Raw genomic sequence first — 24,678 nt, 5'->3', positions numbered from 1 at the left:
CCCTCTGGTTGCTTTTAAGATTTCCTCTCTGATGTAATACAGAATTGTACACCTGAAATCTATGTAATTTTACTAACAATTGTCACCCCAATAAATTTTAAAAATAAGTTAAAAAAAAAAAAGATTTCCTCTCTATTATTAGTTTTGAGCAAGTGGATGATGATGTCCCTTGGTGTAGTTTCTTTCATTTTCCTGCCACTCATAAATGTCTCATATCTTTGGATTGTACCTTTCATCAAATTTGGAAAATTTTCAGTCTTTATTTCTTCAAATATTTTTTTCTGTTCCCATTCTTGCTTCTCCTTGGGAATTCCATCTACATGCACATATACAGAGGGTGCCAAAAACATGTATACACATTTTAAGAAAGGAAAAAACTGTATGAAAATTGTATTAATATACACCAATAACAAAAGATGACTACAAGTCATGTGCATACATTTTTTTGGCACCCCCAGTATTAGGCAACTTGAAATTGTGCCACAGCTCACCGATACTCTGTTTGTTAGTTATTTGTTTTTTATTTTTTTGGTTTTTTATTACTATTTTTTTCTCTGTTTGTCTCATTTTGGATAGTTTCTATTGCTGTGTCTTCATGTTCACTGATCGTTTATTCTTGCAGTGTCTAACTGCCATTGATCCCATTCAGCATGTTTTCATCTAAAAGCTTTCATCTCTAAAAGTTCAATGTATATCTTTTTTTATATCTTCCCTGTCTTTACTTAACTTTTTGAACATATGAAATACAGTTATAACAGCTGTTTGAATGTCTTTTTCTGCCAATCCTAACGTCTGTATCAGTTCAGTCAGTTTGATTGAGTTATTATTAAGGGGAGCATTTCCTACTTCCTTTCTCACCTAGTAATCTTTGATTGGATGCCAATCATTGTGAATTTTACTTTTTTGGGCACTGGATGTTTCTGTAGTTTTTAAAGCTCCCTGAGCTTTGTTCTACGATGCAGGTAAGTTACCTACGAAGAGTTATTTCATGTCTTGCTTTGATGATTTCTTAGGAGAGCCCAGACAGAGCTCAGTTTAAGGCTTGTCAGTCCCCATTACTGAGGCAACACCTTCCCAAGTAGTCTACCTGGTACCCCATGAGTTATACATTTTCCCATTCGGGCTGGTGAAAACAGGTTGTGTGTGAGCTCCAAGCCCTTTCTTTCTAATTCTTTTCAGTGGATCTTTCCCAGCCTCGGGTGATTTCCTCACATGAATGAGCTGATCAGCACTGAGCTGAATTCTCACAGGGAGCTCGCAGATTTCCAGAGTTCTCTCTCTGTGCACCTCTCTCCTCTCTGGCACGTTGTCCTGTGAAGTCTAGATGTCTTGGTCTCCCTGAACTCTTCACTTTGGCTTCCAAACTTTGGGAGTTTGCTGTGCTCCACCTGAGACACTTGTCCCCACACCATGGCCTGGAAATCCTCTCAAAGCACTAAGCTGGAATAACCCAGAGCTCCCCCTGAATTCTCCCTGTATCTGAGGGATAACTGGCCTTCATGGCCTGGTGTCCAATGTCTTTAAATACCATTGTTTCATATACCAATTCTGACAATTTAAGTTCACGAACTCATCCTAGAAAAAGTGCTACGTACTTCATTGCTGAATATCATTATGGTCACCTTCAAAATATGCCCCTTGGGAAGCTATGCACCAACGCCAGTGCCTAGTCCACCCTTCAAAGCAATTTTGGAATTTTTTTTCTGGAATGGCCATCAGAGCTGTTGTTGTATTACCCTTGATGTTCTGAATGTCATCAAAATGTCTTCCTTTCAATATTTCCTTTATCTCTGGGTAAAGAAAGAAATCACTGGGGGCCAGATCAGGTGAGTAGGAAGGGTGTTCCAATACAGGTGTTTGTTTACTGGCTAAAAACTCCCTCACACACAGTGCTGTGTGAGCTGGTGCATTGTCATGATGCAAAAGCCATGAATTGTTGGTGAAAAGTTCAGATCGTTTTTGTCTTTTTCACGCAGCCTTTTCAGCACTTCCAAATAGTAAACTTGGTTAACTGTTTGTCCGGTTGGTACAAATTCATAATGAATAATCCCTCTGGTATCGAAAAAAGGTCAGCAACATCGATTTGACTCTTGATTTGGACGGAACTTTTTTGGTCTCGGAGAACTGACTGACTTCCATTGTGTACTTTGATGTTTTGTTTCAGGGTCCTATTGGTACACCCATGTTTCATCACCAGTGATAACACGGACCAAAACATCGTCTTGTCTCTCCAAAAGGTCTTGGCAAACTTTGACTCTCCTTTGCTTTTGTTCACTAGTGAGCTCCTTTGGGACCACTTTTGCACACAACTTTCTCATGCCAAGATTTTCAGTTCAGATGTTCCTAACTGCCATGTTTCCCCGAAAATAAGGCCTAGCCAGACCATCAGCTCTAATGCATCTTTTGGAGCAAAAATTAATATAAGACCCAGTCTTATTTTAATATAATATAAGACTGAATTTTATAGAATATAATATATGACATAATATAATATAATACAATACTATATAATATGATACTGAGTCTCATTAATTTTTGCTCCAAAAGACGCATTAGAGCTGATCGTCCAGCTAGGTCTTATTTTTAGGGAAACACGGTGTTTCTCTATCGATGTTCCTTGGTCTGCTATGCTTCTCAGAGTCAGCCAACGATTTTGACACACAATTCAATGAATTTTTGCAACGTTTCATCAGTTATGCTCCTTACTAACCACCCTGAACTCTTTTCATCAGTGACACATTCTCTCCCCTCAGAAAAACATTTACTCTATTTGTGTACTGCTGTTTTCTTCATGGCATCATCCCCATAAACTTGGACTAACATGCCCCTGATTTCACTTCCACTCTTGCCAAGTTTAACAAGAAATGTAATGTTTGTTCGTTGCTCTAATTCAAACTCAGACATTCTCGCGATGGCACACTAAACATGCAATAACAATAATGAACACCACTCAGCAAGACACTGCCACACGTCGACACGAACACAGCTGTGAGACACTGATACACCAAGGTTATGAAACCTTCCCAAGCTTTTGTACAGTGCGGCCAATGTAAGCACACAGTAGCAAGTTTGCAAACTTAATCGTCAACCTTGTATGTCTGTCAGTCCCCTCTCCCCCTCCCCCCCAAGGAATTCTCATGTCCCACTCTTGGTAATTAAGAGAGGTCAAAATGACCAGTGGCCGGAGTGTCTGGCCTCCCCATCTCATTCCGAGAATCAGTGGTCCTCCTGCTTCACTCTCGTTCTCTCAGGACAATAGAGGATTGTCTGAGTCCTTGACTCTAAGCTCACACTGAATGGGTGTCACTGACAGTGAGCAGCTCCCCAGACACGCCTGATCACGCCCATCCTTGGGAACCCCAGGGAACTGGTCCTGGCACAGCACCTGCAGCTGCTGCTTCTCGGGCCCATCAAGACACCTGGTCACAGGACAAAGTAACTGTCACCAGGAATGCATCGAGTTGCACAGGGCAAGCTCATCCAGGCCTTCGATCTCTTCCCCCTACATGTGTCCCCTTTGTCATTCCTCCTCTTCAGCTGCATCCCTGTCCCCAGTTAGCCTGGCCTCCTGGCTCTCCTCCCACACTGACACCTCTGTAATACAGGCAGGGGACCAGAAGGCAATATAACCAGGCAGAGGTTCCCAAACTTTGTGGCCCGGGGAGCTTTCCAAAATCCCAGTGTCCAGATTGCGCCCATGTGGATCAAATCAGAATGTCAGGGGTGGGTGCCAGACATCAGTATTTCTACTGGTGGATAAGGTTTGAATCCCAGCTTCATCACTTCTAGCTGTGTGACCTTGGGTAACCTCAAGGGTTACTTAACCTTAAGTGAAAATAATAGTAGCACCTATTTTATAAGGTTGTGGGAAGGATTGAGTTAATACTTGTGAAGAGCTCAGAATAATGCCTGATATGTTTGGTATACACTGTAAGTATTAGCTGCTTTTATTACCAGTGGGGTCCTAAATGAAAAAGTGTTTTACAGAGGAAATCCTTTACTCGTTCGCGCTCTCAGGCAGGAGTCAGTACACTAACTCCCTTAACTGTGAAGGGGAAAGAGTGAGCTAACATTTACCAAAGACCCACTGGGTGGGAAGCATGCATTATGTTACTGAGTCTTTGCTGTAATTCCTAGAGACTGATATTATCATAATCATCTTACGGAAGAATAAACTAAAGCTTAAAGATGTGGACTCAGGTTAACCTAGTGACGGAGATGAATTTACAAGCAGGTCTTTCTCACACCAAACACAGGCTCCTCTGGACCCTCTTCTCAACTAGACCTTGACCTTTGAACTTCCCTGTTGGTCTTCACATCCCCCAATTTTAGCAAACATCCTGCTCCATCAGTTTAGCCAGAATGCCCTGGATATCTGATCAAATTCCTCACCCTCTCCCCAGTGACATCTGATCACCCAGCCTGCCTTCAGCAAGCACCCTGTCAAGTCTGTTTAGCCAGAAAACCCCCACCCCTGATGTTTCCTCTCAGTCATTTTTCATCCACCAATCGCCCACCCTGCTCCTTGGCCATAAATCTCCACTTTTCCATGTTGCATCCATAACTGAGCCCAGTTTGTACCAACGTTTCTTTTCTCTATTGCAATAGTTCCTGAATAGAAATTGTTGTTACTCTTTACTGTCCAGCTCTGGTTGTGCTTTAACCATCTGCACACGACACATACACATACACACACACACACACACACACACACACAGTTCTGGGTGCTCTCCTCAGATTGGCTCAAGGAGCTCTCCTTGGTAAAGAACATGGAAACAGCTCCCACCCCCAATCAGCAACAGTTATGACTTGCATACTAGTGACCAAAAGTGGCACCCACCACGGTCCGTTGTGGCCACAGTGGCCTTGGCCACCAGCCTCTGGATCTGGACCAGCGTGCTGCAGGCTTCCTCCATCTCCCTCCAGATGAGAAACACATCCTCTCGGACCTCAGCTCCTGGGAGGGAAACACACATGAGCAGGCGGCCATGGCAAGCCCGATAACTCTCCGGTAGTCCTGGCAGGCCTGGCACACCCCAGCCGAGTTTCTAGAACATTTCTAAACATCAAATTCCACTCTCCTCTCTAACCTCTGAGAATCAGAACTGAAATCCCTAAGGAAGTGCTGTCATCTCAGGAAATCATAAACGCAGAGTTTAGGATGCAATCAATCCTTATAAAGTAAATATCTGCAGCAACCAGAATGTTTTAAGATGAATTATTGATAATACTCAAATAAGATAAAGAATAAAAAAAATATTCAAAAGCATTCAATAAGAGCAGGGTGGCCGCCGTGAGGGGAGTGAGGACCCTCAGGCTGTGCCTTTTCTTTCAAAGCGCACATAAGCCTTTATTGCCCCTGAGGCAATCCCGAGTCTGGTCTCCCTCGCTGGACATCTGCTGTCTCAGCTCAGGGCTAACTTGAGCTGCAGGACTTTTCCAATGATAAGGCTCAATTAAGAGAGACATTTATGTCACTCTCACAATCCATGAAAGTTCATCTGATGTAGGAGGTCCAAGCTGTGCCTTCACCCAGGTCCAGGCTCTAACAGATTAGCTAGCAGTTTCTAGAGGTTAGGGAGGGTGTCCGAGCAGGAAGAAAATGGGCGTGACTACTTTATAAAAGTGCAGCAGGAAAGGGCCTGTGGTGACTAGTGTCAATATCCTGCTTGTTACGTTGTCCTATAATTTTGCCAGGTATTACTATGGGGGAACCTGGGTAAAGGGCATGTGGGTGTCTCTGTATCATTTCTGACAACAATATGTGACCTTCAATGACCTCTGCACCCATCTGCCAGAGCCCACTATACACACAAGGCCAGTTGTGCCTCCAGGAGGCCACCATGAGTGCAAGATGCCACCTACCCATTTTCAGTGGCATCCATGGGCCCAGCCACCAGCCTCAAGGCCTCACGGGGGCTCCAGGGAAGCCCCTGTTCTGGGGATGCTTCTAAGGTAGTTGCAGACAAGAATTTAGCAGATGCGTTCTCTAGTCTTAAAAACGCCATACCGACTTCCGGAAAAATGGCGGCGTGAGGTGAGCCTCTGTAAAGCTCCCCTGGAATTTACAAAGAATCGAACAACAAAAACTCCACAAAGGACTCCCTGCACAGCAGACAGGCAACATGAAGAGGCCCACTACCGACTGAAATCACCTACAGGTGGGAGATTCGCGCGAGTGGAGGGAGGAGGAGGAAAGGGAGAAGCGCGCGGAGACGGAGCCGCGCGGGCGCAGGACGCAGACCTCGCTCAGTGCTCCGAGCTCGCTGCTTCCCGGAACTACCGCAGCTGCGAGTGAGGGAAGAACTCGGACTGCTAGGGCTCTGCCAGGGCTCCACAGGGCTGAGGGGACAGCATATAACACGGCTGAACCCAAAGCTCACGGCAGAGACCTCGGAGAAAAGACTGAGGGAAAAAGGCTGAAAACGGTGGTTTAAGCCCGCACTGCCGAGCAGAGAACGGAGCCTTAGGCACTGAGACTAGCCACCCCCTTCCTCCCCTCCCAGAGCTCGCCCCGCCCCCACCTGCCCGGTGCTAGAAGCGAAACAGTAGCAGTGTCAGATCAAAACAACAGAAAATTTGCTGTTTTGAGATCTGTGGACCGCAAACACAAATTCACAGCCCAACTAGTTCCAGCAAAGGGGAGAGACCTGTGGAAGCAGGACCGGCTGTGGTGGTGGTCGCCGCCATTGCTCTGGGCCACCTCTCACAACTCACCCCGCCCCTGACCCCACCTATCTGGGCGGATCCCTGCAGGAGTAAACAGAACTGCTGAAATATACGGGCTCTGAATCAGCAGCTGGAAGAGCTTTCGAACATCAAAAGCTCTCCGCATACCCACCGGGACACTGCGCCCTGTGACCTAGACGAACTATTAACAGAGGAGAAGCCCGTCTCCCAGGGAATCCCCCCTTTGCGTGAGAAGTTGGAATAGTGCAGAGAAAACATAGCATTACTGTGTGGGAGAAGAAAATAAGTTGCAGTTGGAGAAATAATAAAACATTCTACCAACAAGTACTGGCAAACAAAAGAAAGACCGCTTTCTATCAACCTATTGCAGAAGTCACTCCTGTAGATGTCTAGGAAGAGAAATAGTAAACCAGCAATCACCATGAATAACCAAGGCAACAAGATAGCTCAGAAAGAAAGTGAAAAATCTCCAGAGAAGGCACTTAAAGATACAGAAATATGTGACTTAAATGACAGAGAATTCAAGATTGCAGTTCTGAAAAAACTCAACGAGATACAAGAAAACACAGATAGGCAGTTAAAGGAACTCAGAAACTCAATCAAAGAGCAGCATGAGCATTTTACGAAAGAGATTGAAATCTTAAAAAAGAACCAAATAGAATTTCTGGAGATTAAGAACTCAATAGAAGAAATTAAGAATGAAATAACCAGCTTAGGTAGTAGAGTTGACCAGATGGAGCAAAGAATCAGTGACATCGAAGATAGAAACCTGGAAATGACACAAATTGAAGAAGAAAGAGACTTGAGACTTAAAAGAAATGAAAGAACTCTACAAGAACTTTCTGACTCCATCAGAAAGAGCAATATAAGAATAATGGGCATACCAGAAGGAGAAGAAAGAGAGAAGGAACAGAGAATATATTCAAACAAATTGTCGATGAGAACTTCCCAAATTTGTGGACAGAACTGGACCCTCGAATCCAAGAAGCAAATAGAACACCTAGTTACCTCAATCCCAACAGACCTTCTCCAAGGCACATTGTATTGAAGCTGTCTAAAATCAACGACAAAGAAAGAATCCTCAAGGCAGCCAGGGAAAAGAAGACGGTAACTTACAAAGGAAAGCCCATTAGATTATCATCAGATTTTTCAGCAGAAACTCTACAAGCCAGGAGGAGTGGAACCAAATATTCAAACTATTGAAAGAGAGAAACCATGAGCCAAGAATAATATATCCAGCAAAGATATCCTTTAGATATGAAGGAGGAATAAAGACCTTTCCAGACATACAGAAGCTGAGGGAATTTTCTAATACACGACCTGCACTACAAGAAATACTAAAGGAGGCTATTCGACCACCATCAACAGGGACAATTTGTGGCAACCAAAACTCAAAAAGGGGGAGAGTAAAGGCCTGAACCGGAATATGGGAATGGAGAAAGTAAGCGTGCTGAAGAAAATGGAATACTCTAAATATCAAACTTTCTTTTACATAAACTTAAGGGTAACCACTCAAAATAAATCCAGAAGTGAAATATATACTGAAATAAAAGAAGAAACAGAGGGAAACATCATAGAATACCACCACACAGAAATAATAGACAACACAAAAAGGCAAAGAAATAATGGAGACACAGCCTTACCAGAAAACTAAAGATAGAATGACAGGAAATCCTCACATATCAATAATCACCCTAAATGTAAATGGACTGAACTCACCAATAAAAAGGCACAGAGTAGCAGATTGGATCAAAAAACTAAACCCAACCATATGTTGTCTCCAAGAGACACATCTCAGCTACAAGGACAAGCATAGACTCAAAGTGAAAGGGTGGAAATTGACACTCCAAGCAAATGGTACCCAGAGAAAATCAGGTGTAGCCATAATGATATCAGATGAAACAGACTTCAAGGTGAAAAAGATAACAAGAGACAAAGATGGACATTTCATAATGGTGAAGGGACTGTACAACAAGAAGACATAACAGTCATCAATATTTATGCCCCCAATCAGGGAGCACAAATACACCAAGCAACTACTAACAGAACTAAAGGGAGAAATTGACCAAAACACAATTATACTAGGGGACTTAAATACATCATTGACAGCTATGGATAGATCATCCAAACAGAAAATAAATAACGAAATAGTAGCCCTAAATGACACATTAGATGAAATGGACATAATTGACATTTATAGAGCACTTCATCCTAAAACATCAGACTATACATTCTTTTCTAGTGTACATGGAACATTCTCAAGGATAGACCATATATTGGGACATAAAATCAGTCTCAACAAATTTAAGAAGATTGAAATCATACCATGCATATTCTCTGATCACAAGGCTTTGAAATTGGATATCAACTGTAAAAAGAAAGCGGAAAAACACAAATACATGGAGATTAAACAACATACTTTTAAAGAACGACTGGGTCAAAGAAGAAGTTAGAGGAGAGATCAAAAGATACATAGAAACAAATGACAATGAAAATACATCCTACCAAAATTTTTGGGATGCAGTGAAAGCAGTTTTAAGAGGGAAATTTATCTCATTACAGGCATATCTCAAGAAACAAGAAAACTCCCAAATAAATAACCTCATGTTACACCTTAAAAAACCAGAAAAAGCAGAACAAGTAAAACCCAAGGTCAGCAGAAGAAAGGAAATAACAAAAATTAGAGCAGAACGAAATGAAATAGAGAACAAAAAGACAATAGAAAAATTAATATGACAAAGAGCTGGTTCTTTGAAAAGATTAACAAAATTGACAAACCCTTGGCTAGACTTACTAAGATAAAAGAGAGAAGACACTGATTAACAAAATCAGAAACGTAAAAGGGGAAGTTATCACGGACACCACAGAAATACAAAGGATCATCCAAGAATACTATGAAGGACTATATGCCACCAAATTCAACAACCTAGAAGAAACGGACAAGTTCTTAGAAACATATAGCCTTCCAAGGCTGAACCATGAAGAACTGGAAAATCTAAACAGACCGATCACCAGTAAATAAATTGAATCAGTCATCCAAAACCTTCCCAAAAGCAAAAGTCGGCGACTAGATGGCTTCACTAGTGAATTTAACCAAACCTTCAAAGAGGGTCTAATACCAATACTGCTCAAACTCTTCCAAAATAATGAAGGAGAGATAGTACTCCCTAACTCATTTTATTAGGCCAACATTACCCTGATACCAAAACCTGGTAAGGACAGCAGAAAAAAGAAAACAACAGACCAATATCTCTGATGAATACAGATGCAAAAATCCTAAATAAAATTCTAGCAAATCGAATACAACAATGCATTAAAAAGATTATTCATCACGACCAAGTGGGGTTCATCCTCGGGCACAAGGATGGTTCAACATAAAATCCATCAATGTGATACATCACATAAACAAAATAAAGGACAAAAATCATATGATTATATCAATTGATGCAGAAAAGCATTTGACAAGATACAACATCCATTTATGATTAAAACACTTAATAAAATGGGTATAGAAGGAAAATACCTTAACATAATAAAGGCCATATATGACAAGCCCTCTGCTAATCTCATAATTAATGGAGAAAACTGAAGCCCTTTGCTCTACGTTCAGGAACACGACAGGGATGTCCCCTATCACCTCTGCTTTTCAACATAGTGTTGAAGTCCTTGCCAGAGCAATCAGGCAAGAGAAAGAAATAAAAGGCATCCAAATTGGGAATGAAGAAGTTAAATTATCACTCTTTGCAGATGACATGATGCTATATATAGAAAACCCTAAAGACTCCACCAAAAAGCTATTAGAAACAATCAACGAATACAGTAAAGTTGCCGGCTACAAAATCAACGCACAAAAGTCCATTGCCTTCCTATATACTAACAATGAAATCTCAGAAAAAGAAATACAAAAACAATTCCTTTTGCAATTGCAGCAAAAAGAATAAAATACCTAGGAATAAACTTAACCAAGGACGTGAAAGACCTATATGCTGAAAACTATAAGACATTTTTGAAAGAAATTGAAGAAGACACAAAGAAATGGAAAGACATTCCGTGCTCATGGATTGGAAGAATCAACATAGTTAAAATGGCCATATTACCCAAAGCAATATACAGATTCAATGCAATCCCCATCAAAATCCCAATGGCATATTTTAAAGAAATAGAACAAAAAATCATCAGATTTGTTTGGAACCACAAAAGACCCCGAATAGCCAAAGCAATCTTAAGGAAAAAGAACAATAATGGAGGTATCACACTTCCTGACTTTGGCTTGTACTACAGGGCTACAATAATCAAAACAGCATGGTATTGGCAGAAAAACAGACACATAGACCAATGGAATAGAATTGAGAACCCAGAAATAAAACCACATAAATATGGACAGATAATTTTTGACAAAGAAGCTAAAACATACAATGGAGCAAAGACAGCCTCTTCAATAAATGGTGCTGGGAGAATTGGATAGCCACGTGCAAAAGAATGAAACTGGACTGCTATTTGTCACCATGTACCAAAGTTAATTCAAAATGGATCAAAGACTTAAGCATAAGACCTGACACAATAAACTGCATAGAAGAAAACATAGGTACTAAACTTATGGACCTTGGGTTCAAAGAGCATTTTATGAACTTGACTCCAAAGGCAATGGAAGTAAAAGCTAAAATAAACAAATGGGACTATATGAAACTTAAAAGCTTCTGCACAGCAAAAGAAACCATTGACAAAATAAAGAGGCCACCAACTGAATGGGAGAAGATTTTTGCAAACAGTGCCTCCGATAAGGGGCTAGTATCCAGAATATACAAGGAACTCATGCAACTCAACAACAAAAAAACAAACAACCCAATTGAAAAATGGGCAGAGGACTTGAAGAGACATTTCTCCAAAGAGGACATACAAATGGCAAATAGACATATGAAAAATGCTCAACATCACTAATCATCAGAGAAATGCAAATCAAAACCACAATGAGATATCACCTCACCCCAGTCAGAATGGCTATCATCAACAAGACAAATAGTAACAAATGTTGGAGAGGCTGTGGAGAAAAAGGAACCCTCATACACTGTTGGTGGGAATGCAGACTGGTGCAGCCGTTATGGAAGGCAGTGTGGAGGTTCCTCAAAGAATTACAAATAGAATTGCCATATGACCCAGCAATCCCTCTCCTGGGTATCTACCCAAAAAATCTGAAAACATTTAGAGATAAAGACACGTGTGCTCCAATGTTCATTGCAGCTTTGTTTACGGTGGCCAAGACATGGAAACAACCAAAATGTCCTTCGATAGATGAATGGATAAAGAAGTTGTGGTATATATACACAATGGAATACTATTCGCAGTAAGAAAAGATGATATAGGAACATTTGTGACAACATGGATGGATCTTGAGAGAGTAATGCTGAGCAAAACAAGTCAGACAGAAAAAGCAGAGAACCATGTGATTTCACTGATATGTGGTATATAAACCAAAAACAACAAAAGAACAAGACAAACAAATGAGAAACAGAAACTCATAGACACAGACAATAGTTTAGTGGTTGCCAGAGGGTAAGGGGGGCTGGGGGTGGGGGGTGGGAGATGAGGGTAAGGGGATCGAATATATGGTGATGGAAGGAGAACTGACTCTGGGTGATGAACACACAATGGGATTTATAGATGATGTAATACAGAATTGTACACCTGAAATCTATGTAATTTTACTAACAATTGTCACCCCAATAAATTTAATTTAAAAAAAACAAAAAAAAAAAAAAAACGCCATTCCAATAAAAAGTTTATTTAAAACAAAAACACAACAACTCTGTTTCACAAACTACACAGTCAACTCAGGGGACACTGATGTTACCACTGAAGTAAGCCGAGTCCCAGTACTCTAGTGGCAAAAACCTCCTAGGGCACTTGCTATGTGCCTGGCTTTCCACGTGGGCCTTTCTAAACATTTTCTCCTTCTCTTCACCACAACTATACAGGCAAATTCTATTCTTGTGCTCATCTTACAGGTGTGTAAACTGAGGCGGAGCAAGTTGTCCAAGGTCACACAGTGAGTGGCAGCGCAGAGTCAAACCCAGGCAGGCGTGACTGCACCAATGCAGTGGCCCTGTCAGTGGCGCTGAGACGGGGTCGATGGTTACAGAGGGGCCCTGCAGCCCACCCCCAGCAGCTGAGGAGACCCCACTTACCAAGCCTGTCTACATAATAGTCCACAGACGCCTGAGATCACACAGCCACAAAGAATGATCAGGTGTACCAGACCACCATCAGGTGTATGAGTCACCCCAGGAGAGTCATCCACCCGGGCAAAGGGCTGACCCTAAGCCACCAGGACAGACTAGGGCAGACCAGAGTCGATGTTTCTGACTTTGAAAAAGTAGTCCAAGAGGGCAGGGCAGAGTGAAGGGACAGCAGAGCTCTGGCCCTCTGGAAGTCGGGCAGATCAAGTGAGGGAGAATTAATAGCTGTGTTTGTAAAGAAGCAACTGACAAGCCCTGACAGAGATGGATGGCCACGACGGCCCTGCAGCCATCAGCCGCCCCAGGGGTGAAATGTGATGTGTGCCCAGCTCCAAGCTGGAACTCCAGATACAGCCGTCTCCGGCCAGATGCAAACCTTACGCCTGTGATGCAAACCTTCTGGCCCCTGTGAAAGCAAGACTGACCTCCAGCTGCTGCTTGGGCATGGAGGTGTTAAGTAGCAGGGTTCTCTCTTTAAAAGTTTCACATGAGTCAGGGCTCTCCATCTCAGCAGACATGTCAATAATATATTAAGGGGGAGCAACAGCAAGTCAGCCTTCAAGGAAAAACTTCCAAGAAAACACAGCTGCCTCTGGATCCAGGGAGACCAAATGTGTGGAAGGGCAGCAGTGAGAGGAGACAGGCTCCCCTGTGCAAGCAGGAATGAGGGCTATCACCACACTGGTTTAGTCATTGTAATTAGGCAGCTACAGTGCCTACACAGGATCAGGAAACACAACTAAAACTATCCGCTTAACTAGGTTTGCTTTAAAAAACAAAACAAAACCAGCTAGTGAATAAGAAAAACCACAGGCAGTAAGAAGCATAACTTAGAACGCAGAGGTTTTATTTTGAGTGACCACAGGCTGTGTGGGAGGGCTGCCATGTTCATCAGGGTCACTTCTAAGGCACTTAAGCTGGGATATGTGACAGCTGCAGCCCAGGGAGGCAGCCCCCGGGAAACAGAAGAGGAGGGAGGACGGGCTCAGGAAGCCCAGGCTTCAGAGACCTCTGTGAATCTGAAATTCTCCAGGCGCACCCAGAGAGGAGACAAAACCACAACGAAGCCTTAAGGGTCTTGACAATCAGGGGCTCAGCCAACTATGGCCTGCTGTGCCCAGAAGCAGGATACTGTCCCTCCTGGAGACAGCCGGACCTAAAAGACCCTCCTACCCAATGGCCCCTCCTGCACCGACCCCTGACATGCCCCTATGCCCAGGTCACGACCTGAAGGCTCACAGAATGCTGACGCCAGCTGCTCTTTTTCATTTGCACCTAGTATTGACTTCTCAGACTGGCTATTTTAACAAATGAAATGAGACCCAGCTTGGATATGTTTTGTGTGTCAGAGGAAAAGCCCTGAGTACCTTCCACAAAATACCACCTCCTATCAAACCTCCGGGTCTCACCTGCAGAATGAAGTCCAGCTGTCACAGTCCAGTTCCTTAATCCATTCACTTAGCATGTTTGTTGAGCACCCACTATGTGGTGGGTGGGTGCTGCCCATGCCGGGGACAGCAGTGAATTTGGAAGGCCCTGTGCCCTGGGCTGGCACTCAAGTCCAGGGTTCAAGGCCCCGTAAGACGCTCTCTATCAACCTGCTCAGAGCACTGCCCTGGCAGCCCACTCGGGCCCCGGTCCTCCCCCTACCCTCCTATCTGGGGGCTCACAGCCTCCCACTGCACTCACCAAGCCCCCCTTCATTCAAGGCACAATCCTGACCCGCCATCAAGTGTGGCCCAACCACCCCAGAAGCAGTGACTGCTTCCTGCTCCTTCTCCGCCCCTGGAACGCACTAGCCAGAGCCACTGTTCTCAGTCCTCTGCTGCCGGCCATAGATGGGCCCTTGGTATATGCCATTCCTGGCCACCTGTCACTCCAACCTCCAGCTCCAAAGCGCACAGACATATCAGCCAGCGATGAATTAGTGTACACATGACTTTGACCCCAATCTGACTTAAGTTAATCCTTCCTAAGGTAACGGTGACCTTCTAGCTTCGATTTTTGAAATTTAAACCTCTGATGTAATTCGATTTGGCAGTGGTTTGGCTTGGGACTTTTTCAAAGTTTTTTTTTTTCCTTTCTTTGCTTCTCTCCCCTCCCACCAAGCCTCGAAGACTCTGTTTACTGTGCATTTACTATGCACACCAGTTTCAATGGTTCTGTTTACTTTGGACCAGTGTGCACACCTGGCCCAGTAACTTGGGAGGGGTTTATGCATCTATACAGGGTTCACTCCTGACCCTGGGGCAGACCAGCCTCTGGGAAGCGCTTTTTCCTGACATTGCCTGGCTGGCCAGTTTCTCCTTCCTTTGTTCTGTCCTCCTTGCAAGTCTCTAAAACCTTTGGTGGTATTAAGAGAAGGAAGGCAGCCTTTGTGACAGGGAGTTCACTGTCATTCCTTAAAGCTGGCATTTTGGAATAAAACCTCTTTTCTTTCCACCAACCTCTCCTTTCAAGCTTTGGCTCACGCAGCAAGGAGCAGACTGCTTGCCCAGTAACACTAACACACAGCTGCTTACAGCACAGCTCCCCACTCTGTGTGTCCACGCGGCCCTGCTGTGGGGTCAGGGTGCAGTCCTGGGCTGCTGCTATGTGACCACAGGCTGACTTGGCCACTGGATCGTAACCGTCTTGAGCATGGGGACAGTGTCCTTCCTTTCTTTGTCTCCTCCACAGCACTTAGCACAGGGTCCAGTGTTTCTGGTAAGAATTCCTAGCCTTCCTTGTTTTTCTTTTTCCTAATTACAAAGAAACAATCATTGAGCACCTAAACCTTCTTCTCTGTCCCATAGGTGACAGCCCCAATACTGTAATAAGCTCTTCAGAGTGGAACTGGACAGAATCCTACCATCTGAGCATATGGCTATGCCCCAGGTTTTCCTGACATAACCATGACGTGCCCCCAAGGAGGAAGACATTTCCTTTTAGATCTCTGTGCCATGCTAGGCAAGGCTTCCCCAAATACCTGAAACATTATCATTCCATGGGCAGGAGCGGGGAGGTGGTTAGAAAAGCAGCTAGAGGTGACACTGGTCCCAGACAATTTAATGAGGCCCTGGGAGATGGCGGTCCAGAACTAAAAGCCCTTCAGTAGCCTCGATCCCAGACCCCTCCTCCCCACATCCTGCTGTGGCCTGTGTCTGTGGCCCTGTCCCCACCCCCCTGGACCAGCTGGGCAGAGACTCTACCGTCTGTCTGAGCACTAAGCTCCTATTCAGACGTGAGCGTCTGAGCTGAAAATAACCATCAAAAGGCAGTATTTTCATGAAAAAAAGCGGCATACACTTCTATTTTCAGAAAGCAGTATAACATTTTAAAAATAATAATAATCTATGAGGTGACTAAAATTCCTAGAGGTCTAAACTTATAATATGGATCTAAACTTACAATATGGTGAGAGGGGCATATTACACCTGTAAAGGGACTAGAAGTACAGAGGTCAGTAGTTTTGCTGTCATGGGAAAATTCCCAGTTTCTTGTGTTAAATTACATATGCAGATGTTTTGCTGCGGACAGGTCACTGCACACCTGCGGGTTTGACCCGGCCCTACCACCTGAACCACCGAGGTGACAGTGAGCTTCCCTCAGCCTCGCTCTGTGAGTCCAACAGGCTTCGTGGGAAGGGGCAAGAGGTGCTGGCGGATTGATGAGCAATGGCTGACATGGCTGGGGTGGGCCTCCAAGTGAGAGGTACCGCGCTGCCCAAGCCCACTCTCCTGGAATCAGGAGAGGGGCCTGAGCTACTGGTTCAGTTGGTTGTATACATGAAACCACGCCAGAGTTAAAACTGAGCCTGACTGACTGCGTCTGCAGGCCAGCTCCTCCTCCTCTTCCCCCACTGCTCTCCTCCCCCCTCCTCAGGTATAAAGTGTGATGCTCTGGCTACAGTGGGAGCTCAGCACTCTGACAGTGGCTGTCAGCTGGAGTGTAAATCCTACCATTGGAGTGCTTCTGAAGCACCTGACACCACAGGCCCTTAAAATAAGTCTGCTGTCTGCTTTCCCAATGAGTTCAGGTCTCAAGCTACCTGCATCAATGCTGAAATTATTTCCTCTTTGTTTTGGCCTGTTGCCAGGATAACATGTCACTATTTCAGTTCAGATTTTTCCAGGGATAAAACAGGAAGAAAGAACCAAAATAAAAGATAAGGCCTGCTCTGAGCCTAAGAGATCAAAAGCCTTTTTTCTTCCTAAGAGGGCATCCCCAAAACCCCTCACTCTGGGCCCACGGGACTTCTGCAACCTAAGGAGCAGCCCCCATAGAATTAGCACTGTACCCTTAAAGACACAGGCCCCAGAAAATACCAGCAGTTAAAGTTTCTCCCCAAGAGAGCAGGAACCGAGCTCCCAACCAGAACAGCTCATTCCTACACGAAAGCTTCTGAGAATTGAAAGTTACTATGTCCCATTTACAAACACTCCTGCACCATTCAACCAATGAGGTAAAATGTTACTCATCCCATTTTTACAGCTGAAGGAGCATAATTACAAAGTCATACAAGTAATTAGTGCCAAAACTAGTGTTTGAATCCAGGTCTGACTCCAACGTTGATTCACTGTCCAGCAAACATTGTTTCCCAGAGCCGAAAAAGAATCACACAAGAATGAAAGATTGCGACAGCTTGAGTTACCCTTCAGCAAGTATTTACTTCCATCTCCATCTCAGTGTAAGGGGAGTAGACCTCCCACCCCACTTGGGGTGGGTCTGGGGTTGGACTGGGTCATATGATTTGCTTTGGTCAATGTAATGTCAGTGGATGTGATGTGAGCAGGGGCCTTAAACATAGCTGCATGGTTTGGCTTGACTCTTGTGTTCATGGTATTTGCTGCAATAAAAATACACCATGGACAACACTAGTTACAGGAGGATAAGTCCACCCTAGAGTAATCAAACTGCAGTTGACCTGTAGACCTGTGATAAAGAAATAATGGCTGAAAATTTTCCAAATTTGATGAAAACTATAAACAAACAGGTCCAAAAAGCTCAATGAACCCCAAGTACAAGATACATGTCATTAGGGTTGGAGGGGAACCTCAGTGGTATGTTTTGCTCTTGAAAATAAATAGTGAGAGGCTTCAGAAGGCAAGCAACAGAAGAAATAGAAGGAGGATCCAGGGAGAACATATGTCAGTCTTTCCTCAACCTTCAGAGGGTCAGTAGCATCTATTAAAGTCATACCTAGTGAAGAGTGAAAGAGGAGGGTAGTGGGAGGGAATAAAGAGAGGTATGAATTTTCCTCCAGGCTCACGTGGAGAAACCAGACACAGCGCAGGCAACCAGGGGACCCCCAGAGGGCAAGGGGAATGGAAGAGTATGCCTCCTCCCCCAAACATTCTCAGAAATTCAGAGGATGATCTCCAGATAGCACGTGACCACAGAATCAAGGGTCAGAGGTGATTTTCTCTTGACCCCTAAGGTGGGCAGGCACCACCATCAGCAGAGCTGACATAGCAGGTGCCGTAAACCTTAGTCCCCTTCCTGTCCTCTAAATATTCTTGACAACCAAGGAAGATTGGCCATGAACTCTTGGGAGGTAATGTAAGAAAAACATAAAATGTAATGCATGAGTCAATGTACCATCCTAAGCAGCACGTACTGCCCATGTCAAAACACTGGAAATGCTTTCCATCACCTGAGAAGAGTAGTCCTAGAAACACAGGAAAAAATTCAATCTGTGGGAAATTCTACCAAAGAATTAATGTATACATATAAATCCAAAGCAAGCACAGAATACATAAGTAATTGTCCTTGATGTATCTGAGTCTGTGCAATGAAGCAAGAAATAAGACAAAATTACTTTCCACTTACAACTATGTTTTCCTTTTGGGAGAAGAGGTTAATGTAAGGAATCACCCCAAATATAAGGCCTAACAGTTGGTCATAATTCAGACATAAGGAACTTATTTGCAGATACTATTACAATTTATCAAACCCATGACAAGAAATGCAAGTTCCTACAAATATTTATTTACGAACAAGTATCAAACATCAGAATTAAATGAAATCAGAGTTTATAGCATTGTATTTATCTAATTTATCCAGTCTGTACTAACTAAGCTGGAGCAGCCCAAAGAACTTTGAGAACTTTAGAGAACAACTGTCGCCTTTTAAATCTCCAGGTGATGGTGGGTGCCAATGCAATGCCGTTGCCAGAGTTGATTTTTATTTTGTTTTGTTTTGTTTTGTTTTTTAAGGGGAACAGGACTTTATTGGGGAACAGTGTGCACTTCCAGGACTTTTCCAAGTCAAGTTGTTGTCTTTTCACCGTCCACCCCGTTTTTAAAGGCGTTAGCACATTGCTAGGAAAGCAAAGTAAGCGAACCGCTGAGACAGCGCAATCTGTTCCTGTCCTTTCCCACTGTACCACTGGACCTACCCAAATGTACACTAATGAACAGGGTGGAGGGAAGAGTAGAGTAAAGAAAGAAGAAAAAGGTAGGAAAGTGTATGTCGGGTAAAAAATAAAAATCTTAAAATATGAATGGGTATTGTGTGGAAATGAGTGCACGCTGAATAAGGCAGTACAGAGAGCAGGCATACACATACTCTCCCGAGACGACTCAGTCCACCACCAACAAAAGGAAGGCTCACTTGGGTAATATCAACCATGTTTCACACCTACAGGAAATATACAGGGCTTGGAAAAATGAGTTAATGTCCAAGGTCATCACTAAAAGTTGGGGAGGGCAGTGAAACAGAGCGGAGGCCCAGGAGCAAGCCCGTCACCTACAGGAACGCCATACGCGGTCAGACAATTAGGTTCACAAACTTGTCCTAGAAAAAGTGCTACACACCTCATTGCTGAATATCACTATGGTCACCTTCGAAGTACTCCCCTTGGGAAGCTATGTGCTGATACCAGTGCCTAGTCCACCCTTCAAAGCAATTTTGGAACTCGTTTTCTGGAATGGTCATCAGAGTTGTCGTCATATTACCCTTGATGTCCTGAATGTCATCAAAATGTCTTCCTTTCCATATTTCCTTTACCTTCAGGTAAAGAAAGAAGTCATTGGGGGGTGTCCCAATACAGTTATTTGTATACTGCCTACAAACTCCCTCACAGACAGTGCCATGTGAGCTGGTGCATTGTCGTGATGCAAGAGCTATGAATTGTGGACGAAAAGTTCAGGTCGTCTACCTTTTTTACACAGTCCTTCCTGCACTTCCAAACACTAAACTTGGTTAACTGGGTGTCCAGTTGGTACAAATTCATAATGAATAATCCCTCTGATATCAAAAAAGGTTAGCAACATTGTTGCAACAAGTTTGCGAACTTAATTGTCAGACCTAGTATGTCACAAAGGAAGGCAGCGAGAGGAAGGTAAGTGAACGGTGTGAATACAGCCCTTAGTTACTGCAGAAAAACACCCATTATGGCCTTACATCACACCATACCTCCAAATAAATCTAGATGGACCAAGATTTGTGTTTTTGTTTTAAACTCGCCCTAAAGAACCAAATGGAAAAGAGACGAGATCATGAAAGTTATAGGATTTACAGATTGGACTTACTGTACAAATTTTAAGGTTGCATATAAAATATAGCCAAAATCAAAAGGAAAACAATGACTTGGATAAATTATCCATAAATAATAGCACCAGCATTAATGTCATTGATACACAGAATTCACACAATATGAGAAACACAAGACCCCAAGAGACAATTGGGCAAAAGACAAGCAGGTAATTCACAAAAGGAAGTTAAATACAAAAATGTTTAATTTCACTACTTTTCATTACTAACTGACATTAATTTCTTCATCAAAGAAATTTGGATGAGTTCAGTGAAATGGGTTTCCCCCAAACACTTCTGATGTGAGTTACACTGTCTTAAAACATTTTTTTGGAAAGCGATTCAGTGAGAGATTACTCCCAAATGTTGAAACACATTGATCCAGTATTTTCACTACTAGAAATCTATCCCCCAAAATCTAAAATACAGGAGGATATACACCACACACACACACACACACACACACACACACCACAAAGATGGGTGCTGTATCATTTCTAATAGCAAAAAAATTAGAAAGTACCCAAGTGTCCAACAGGAAATGGTTAACAAAAGTATAGCACACCATTTGAATATAAAGTATTACGTATTTTTAAATGTCACTTACAAAAGTTTTCTAAGAACATGGAAAAATACTTGCTCCAATATTAAATAGAAAATGCAATATTCAAATTGGTACATAATATGATATTTATTCTTTAATTTTTTAAAAACAGTATACGATGAGAAGACTGGCAGGAAATACACCACTATGTTCAACACTGAACATCTTTGGGGAGCAACACTATTTCCTTTCTTCCTGTATTTCCCACACTGTCTATACTATGTCAGCAGAATGGGACAGCCGAGTGTACGTGACAGCCTGGGCTCAGACCTTCAGACCTCCAGCTCTGCCCTTACCAGCCGTGTAACCTCAGAAAACAACTCCAAGGTTATTTCTCGTGTGAAAAATTGGGACAGTAATACCATTCACCTCACATGGTGTTGTGAAGATTAAATGAGATCACCTAGCAACACACACACACACACACACACACACACACACACACACACCAAGTTTAACCATCTTAGGAAGAATCCTTTGAAGTGACCAAAGTTGAGCATTTAGAGAATTAGTACACTTCTTCACTCTCATTCAATAATTCGAAGTGATATCATGGTTTCTAGGAAATAACTGATGAAATGACGGGAGAAAAAAACAGATGATGATAGTTATTTTTTAATATTCATATTAAATATAGCAAATTATATTCTCTTTTAAAACACCAGAATTTTATACCAACTTATCATAAGTTATTCTGGAATTTGAGAAACTGATGTCAGATGGGCTGTGGTCAATGATAATAAGTACAGGGAGTGGCACATAATGCATGACAAGTAAAAGTGAAAGACCCCAGGCAGCCTGCACTGGATGCAGACATCCGGTTTCACATTTGGTCTCAGAGCTCACGTTAATACACCTTTGAACATTTACGATGTAGTCTTTACTTCCAGGGTAAACACAAGTATATGTCAATATCTTTTCCCTTTTTCCTAGAAATTATGGGGGGAAACGCAAATGAAAAAGAAAACACAAATACCTTCTTCTTTGAAATTAGGAGACAAAGGCAACATCCAGGTAAGCGCTGTTGAGAGCAGGTGAGGCGAGGCATAAGCTATGCAGAAGAAAGCCTCTGTGTACGGGGCGGGCTCCCGGGAGCTGGGCAGGTGTTAGGAAGTGGGGGGCCCACCAAAGTCAAAGGTGAGCCTGGCAGTCGCGCTGCATCCTGTGACATCAGTAACAAGAGCTAGCAGCACAAATCTGTCTACTTGGTTTCCGGAGGCAAGAGAGGAGGCTTCACGCAGCACCGCGCAGAACAAACTTGTCTGGAGGCAGCAGTCTCTGCAGCAGCGGGGCGGAGAGCCCTGAGCCAGAAGCACAGCCCTTCCCACCTGACCTCCCACAGGACCAGCTGCACAGGTCTATTGGGTCTTCTGCTTTAGTCTAAATAATAAAGAGGAAGCTAGCACACAGCATCCAAACAAACTATTATTAAAAAAAAGAAAACTGGAGGAAAGAGCCGAAACCTATTGAGAGATAATAATACTCACTAAAAATGTTATCAAGGAATACGTGAAAATTATGATCCGGTATTTCACCATGAATTCAAAAATATATATGAAGCCATCATCTCCATGAAGGAAGAAAACAAAGCAGAAATTCAGAAACTCAGGAGTGAGATGGCAATACAACAGGAAGAGATGAAATACGAAAAACTCAGGAAAGTAGAAAAAAATCACAGAAGTCAACATAAAATCGGTAGAAACTTGGTGAAGAAAATACACTAGGGAACTCCTGAAAGAATCCAGAGAAGGTGAGCACAAACAGGAATAAAGTGTTTTAAAGCATTAGAGGGAGGAGGGTAGATACAGGAGACAGTCAAAGGAGCTGGATCACACTTCACACACAACACGTGTCACTGAAGAAAAGCAGCCTGTGCGATGGATGGTCTATGAGCCCTTGTTCTGCCACTTACTGGCTCTGAATCAGAACAAGCTTCGTAACCACCTTCTGTCTTGGTCTCACCACCACCAACAGCCCCACTCATAGGACCGTGATGAAGAGCAAGTGAGCTAAAATTTGATTAGAGGTTGGTACATACAGGCAACTTACAAGTGTTTGTTCCATTTTAAAATAATAAAACAGTGGAACAGGGACAGAAAGTAGATTGGTGGATGCCAGGGGCTCGGGGAGGAAAGAATGGGGAGTTAGTTGTTTAATGGATACAGAGTTCCAGTTTTGTAAAATGGAAAGATTTCTAGAGATGGGTTGCACAACGACGTGAATGTACTTAACACCACTGAACTGTGCACTTCAAAATAGTTAAGATGGTCCATTTTCTGTTATGTGTTTTACTACAATTTCTAAAACTGTTATTTATCTTGAGTACAGAGTTGTCTTACACTGGTGTAGTGCATGGAGGTGACGGTAAGTTACACGCTGAAAGCCAATTATCTGGAATCTGAAAAGTCAATAATAGGACATTTCTTTAAATTGCCAGGTGAATTGCAGACTCTCTTTTCTCTGCAAAAGGAGGCAAATTACCTCCAGAGGGGGCACCTTCCCTCCCCAAACTGGAGAGGGGCCTGAGGAAACTGGACACTGACAAATGCTAGAAACAGATGATGGAAACATGGGGAGAGGGAACAGATTGGGAAAAGACTGAAGAACTGCCTGAGGCCCTGGGAGAGGCTGGAAAGCAGGCATTTTCCAAACCAAAACAGTCAAGGACTTCTGGGCAGTTTTTCAGTAGGAGAGGTCGGTTTTGAAACGTTGGCATTTCTGGGACATTGTGATCGATCGCGTATTGAGGACATGGGACCCAAAGTCAGAACATTGATCACTGAAATGGTATTACACTGGCAGGCACAATGCTCTGAGCATTTTACTCTAAGAAAAATGTTTTTATCTGCAATTTAATTCTATGCTCTGCAGGGTTAGGAAGATGGTACTTGCTGAAAACATAAGCTATGCAGCCAAATATGTTTCCCTTTAAAACTAAATTGCCAAGAAACATAGGCCCAAATTAAACCCCCTTTACAGTAATTGGCCACCTTGGGGAGCTGGTGACATCTCACATTGTTTACCTTGATTGAGTCATTGCCCCCTAGGCCTAATCTTATAAATTATTTTCAGAAGGCATGCACACATATTGAATTCAATTTTTTCTTCCATTAGCATCAACCTTGCTTATCAACTGACATTTTTGCAAATTCTTGGAGATGTCCAATTCATCATCAGAACGAAGGTGTCGGTTATGACCTAAGGCACTGTGCACAGTGAGCGCCACTGGGGCCTTTGCCCTGTTCTGCCTTGAGACACAAGAATCTGAATCCAGCGTACCCGCTGTGACTCTGTCCCATCTTCTCTTTACCTGATAGGATTGCCTCCTGCTCAGTCCCAATGCCCTTCCCCGGGGAGCCTCTGCGACATGATTGCCTACGCAGGAAACTCGCAAGCAGCTGTATCCTGCAGCTTCTCCCCTGTCCCTAAAGAGTGGTTCTTGCCTCATACTGAAGCTGGACATCTGTCTGTGGATTACTAAGAAGGAGCAAGAGGGTGGAGGTGGGGGGGCTTCCTCAGATGGCTAACAGGCCTGCTTCCTTTCCTGCTTCTCTCGGCCGGGCTCACAGTGGCTTGGGCATGTTGCGATTTCATCAGCCCACAGAAACACCTATGTCTTGGCTTCCTGAGTAACTG

General features: G+C 43.3%; 1 protein-coding gene across 8 annotated transcripts in view; it reads right to left on the bottom strand.

Annotated features, from left to right (window-relative positions):
* The window catches only part of VWA3B (von Willebrand factor A domain containing 3B), a 165,234-nt gene that overhangs the window by 101,280 nt on the left and 39,276 nt on the right, over positions 1-24,678 (bottom strand). For all 8 annotated transcript variants that reach the window (XM_074332566.1, XM_074332567.1, XM_074332568.1 and 5 more), the window contains one exon: positions 4,841-4,957. In XM_074332566.1, the coding sequence (XP_074188667.1) occupies positions 4,841-4,957 (117 nt within the window). The remainder of the gene's footprint in view (positions 1-4,840; positions 4,958-24,678) is intronic.

Source organism: Rhinolophus sinicus, linkage group LG05 (genome assembly GCF_036562045.2).
Source record: "Rhinolophus sinicus isolate RSC01 linkage group LG05, ASM3656204v1, whole genome shotgun sequence".
NCBI classification, from domain to species: domain Eukaryota; kingdom Metazoa; phylum Chordata; class Mammalia; order Chiroptera; family Rhinolophidae; genus Rhinolophus; species Rhinolophus sinicus.
This window is presented reverse-complemented; position numbering and strand designations above follow the sequence as displayed.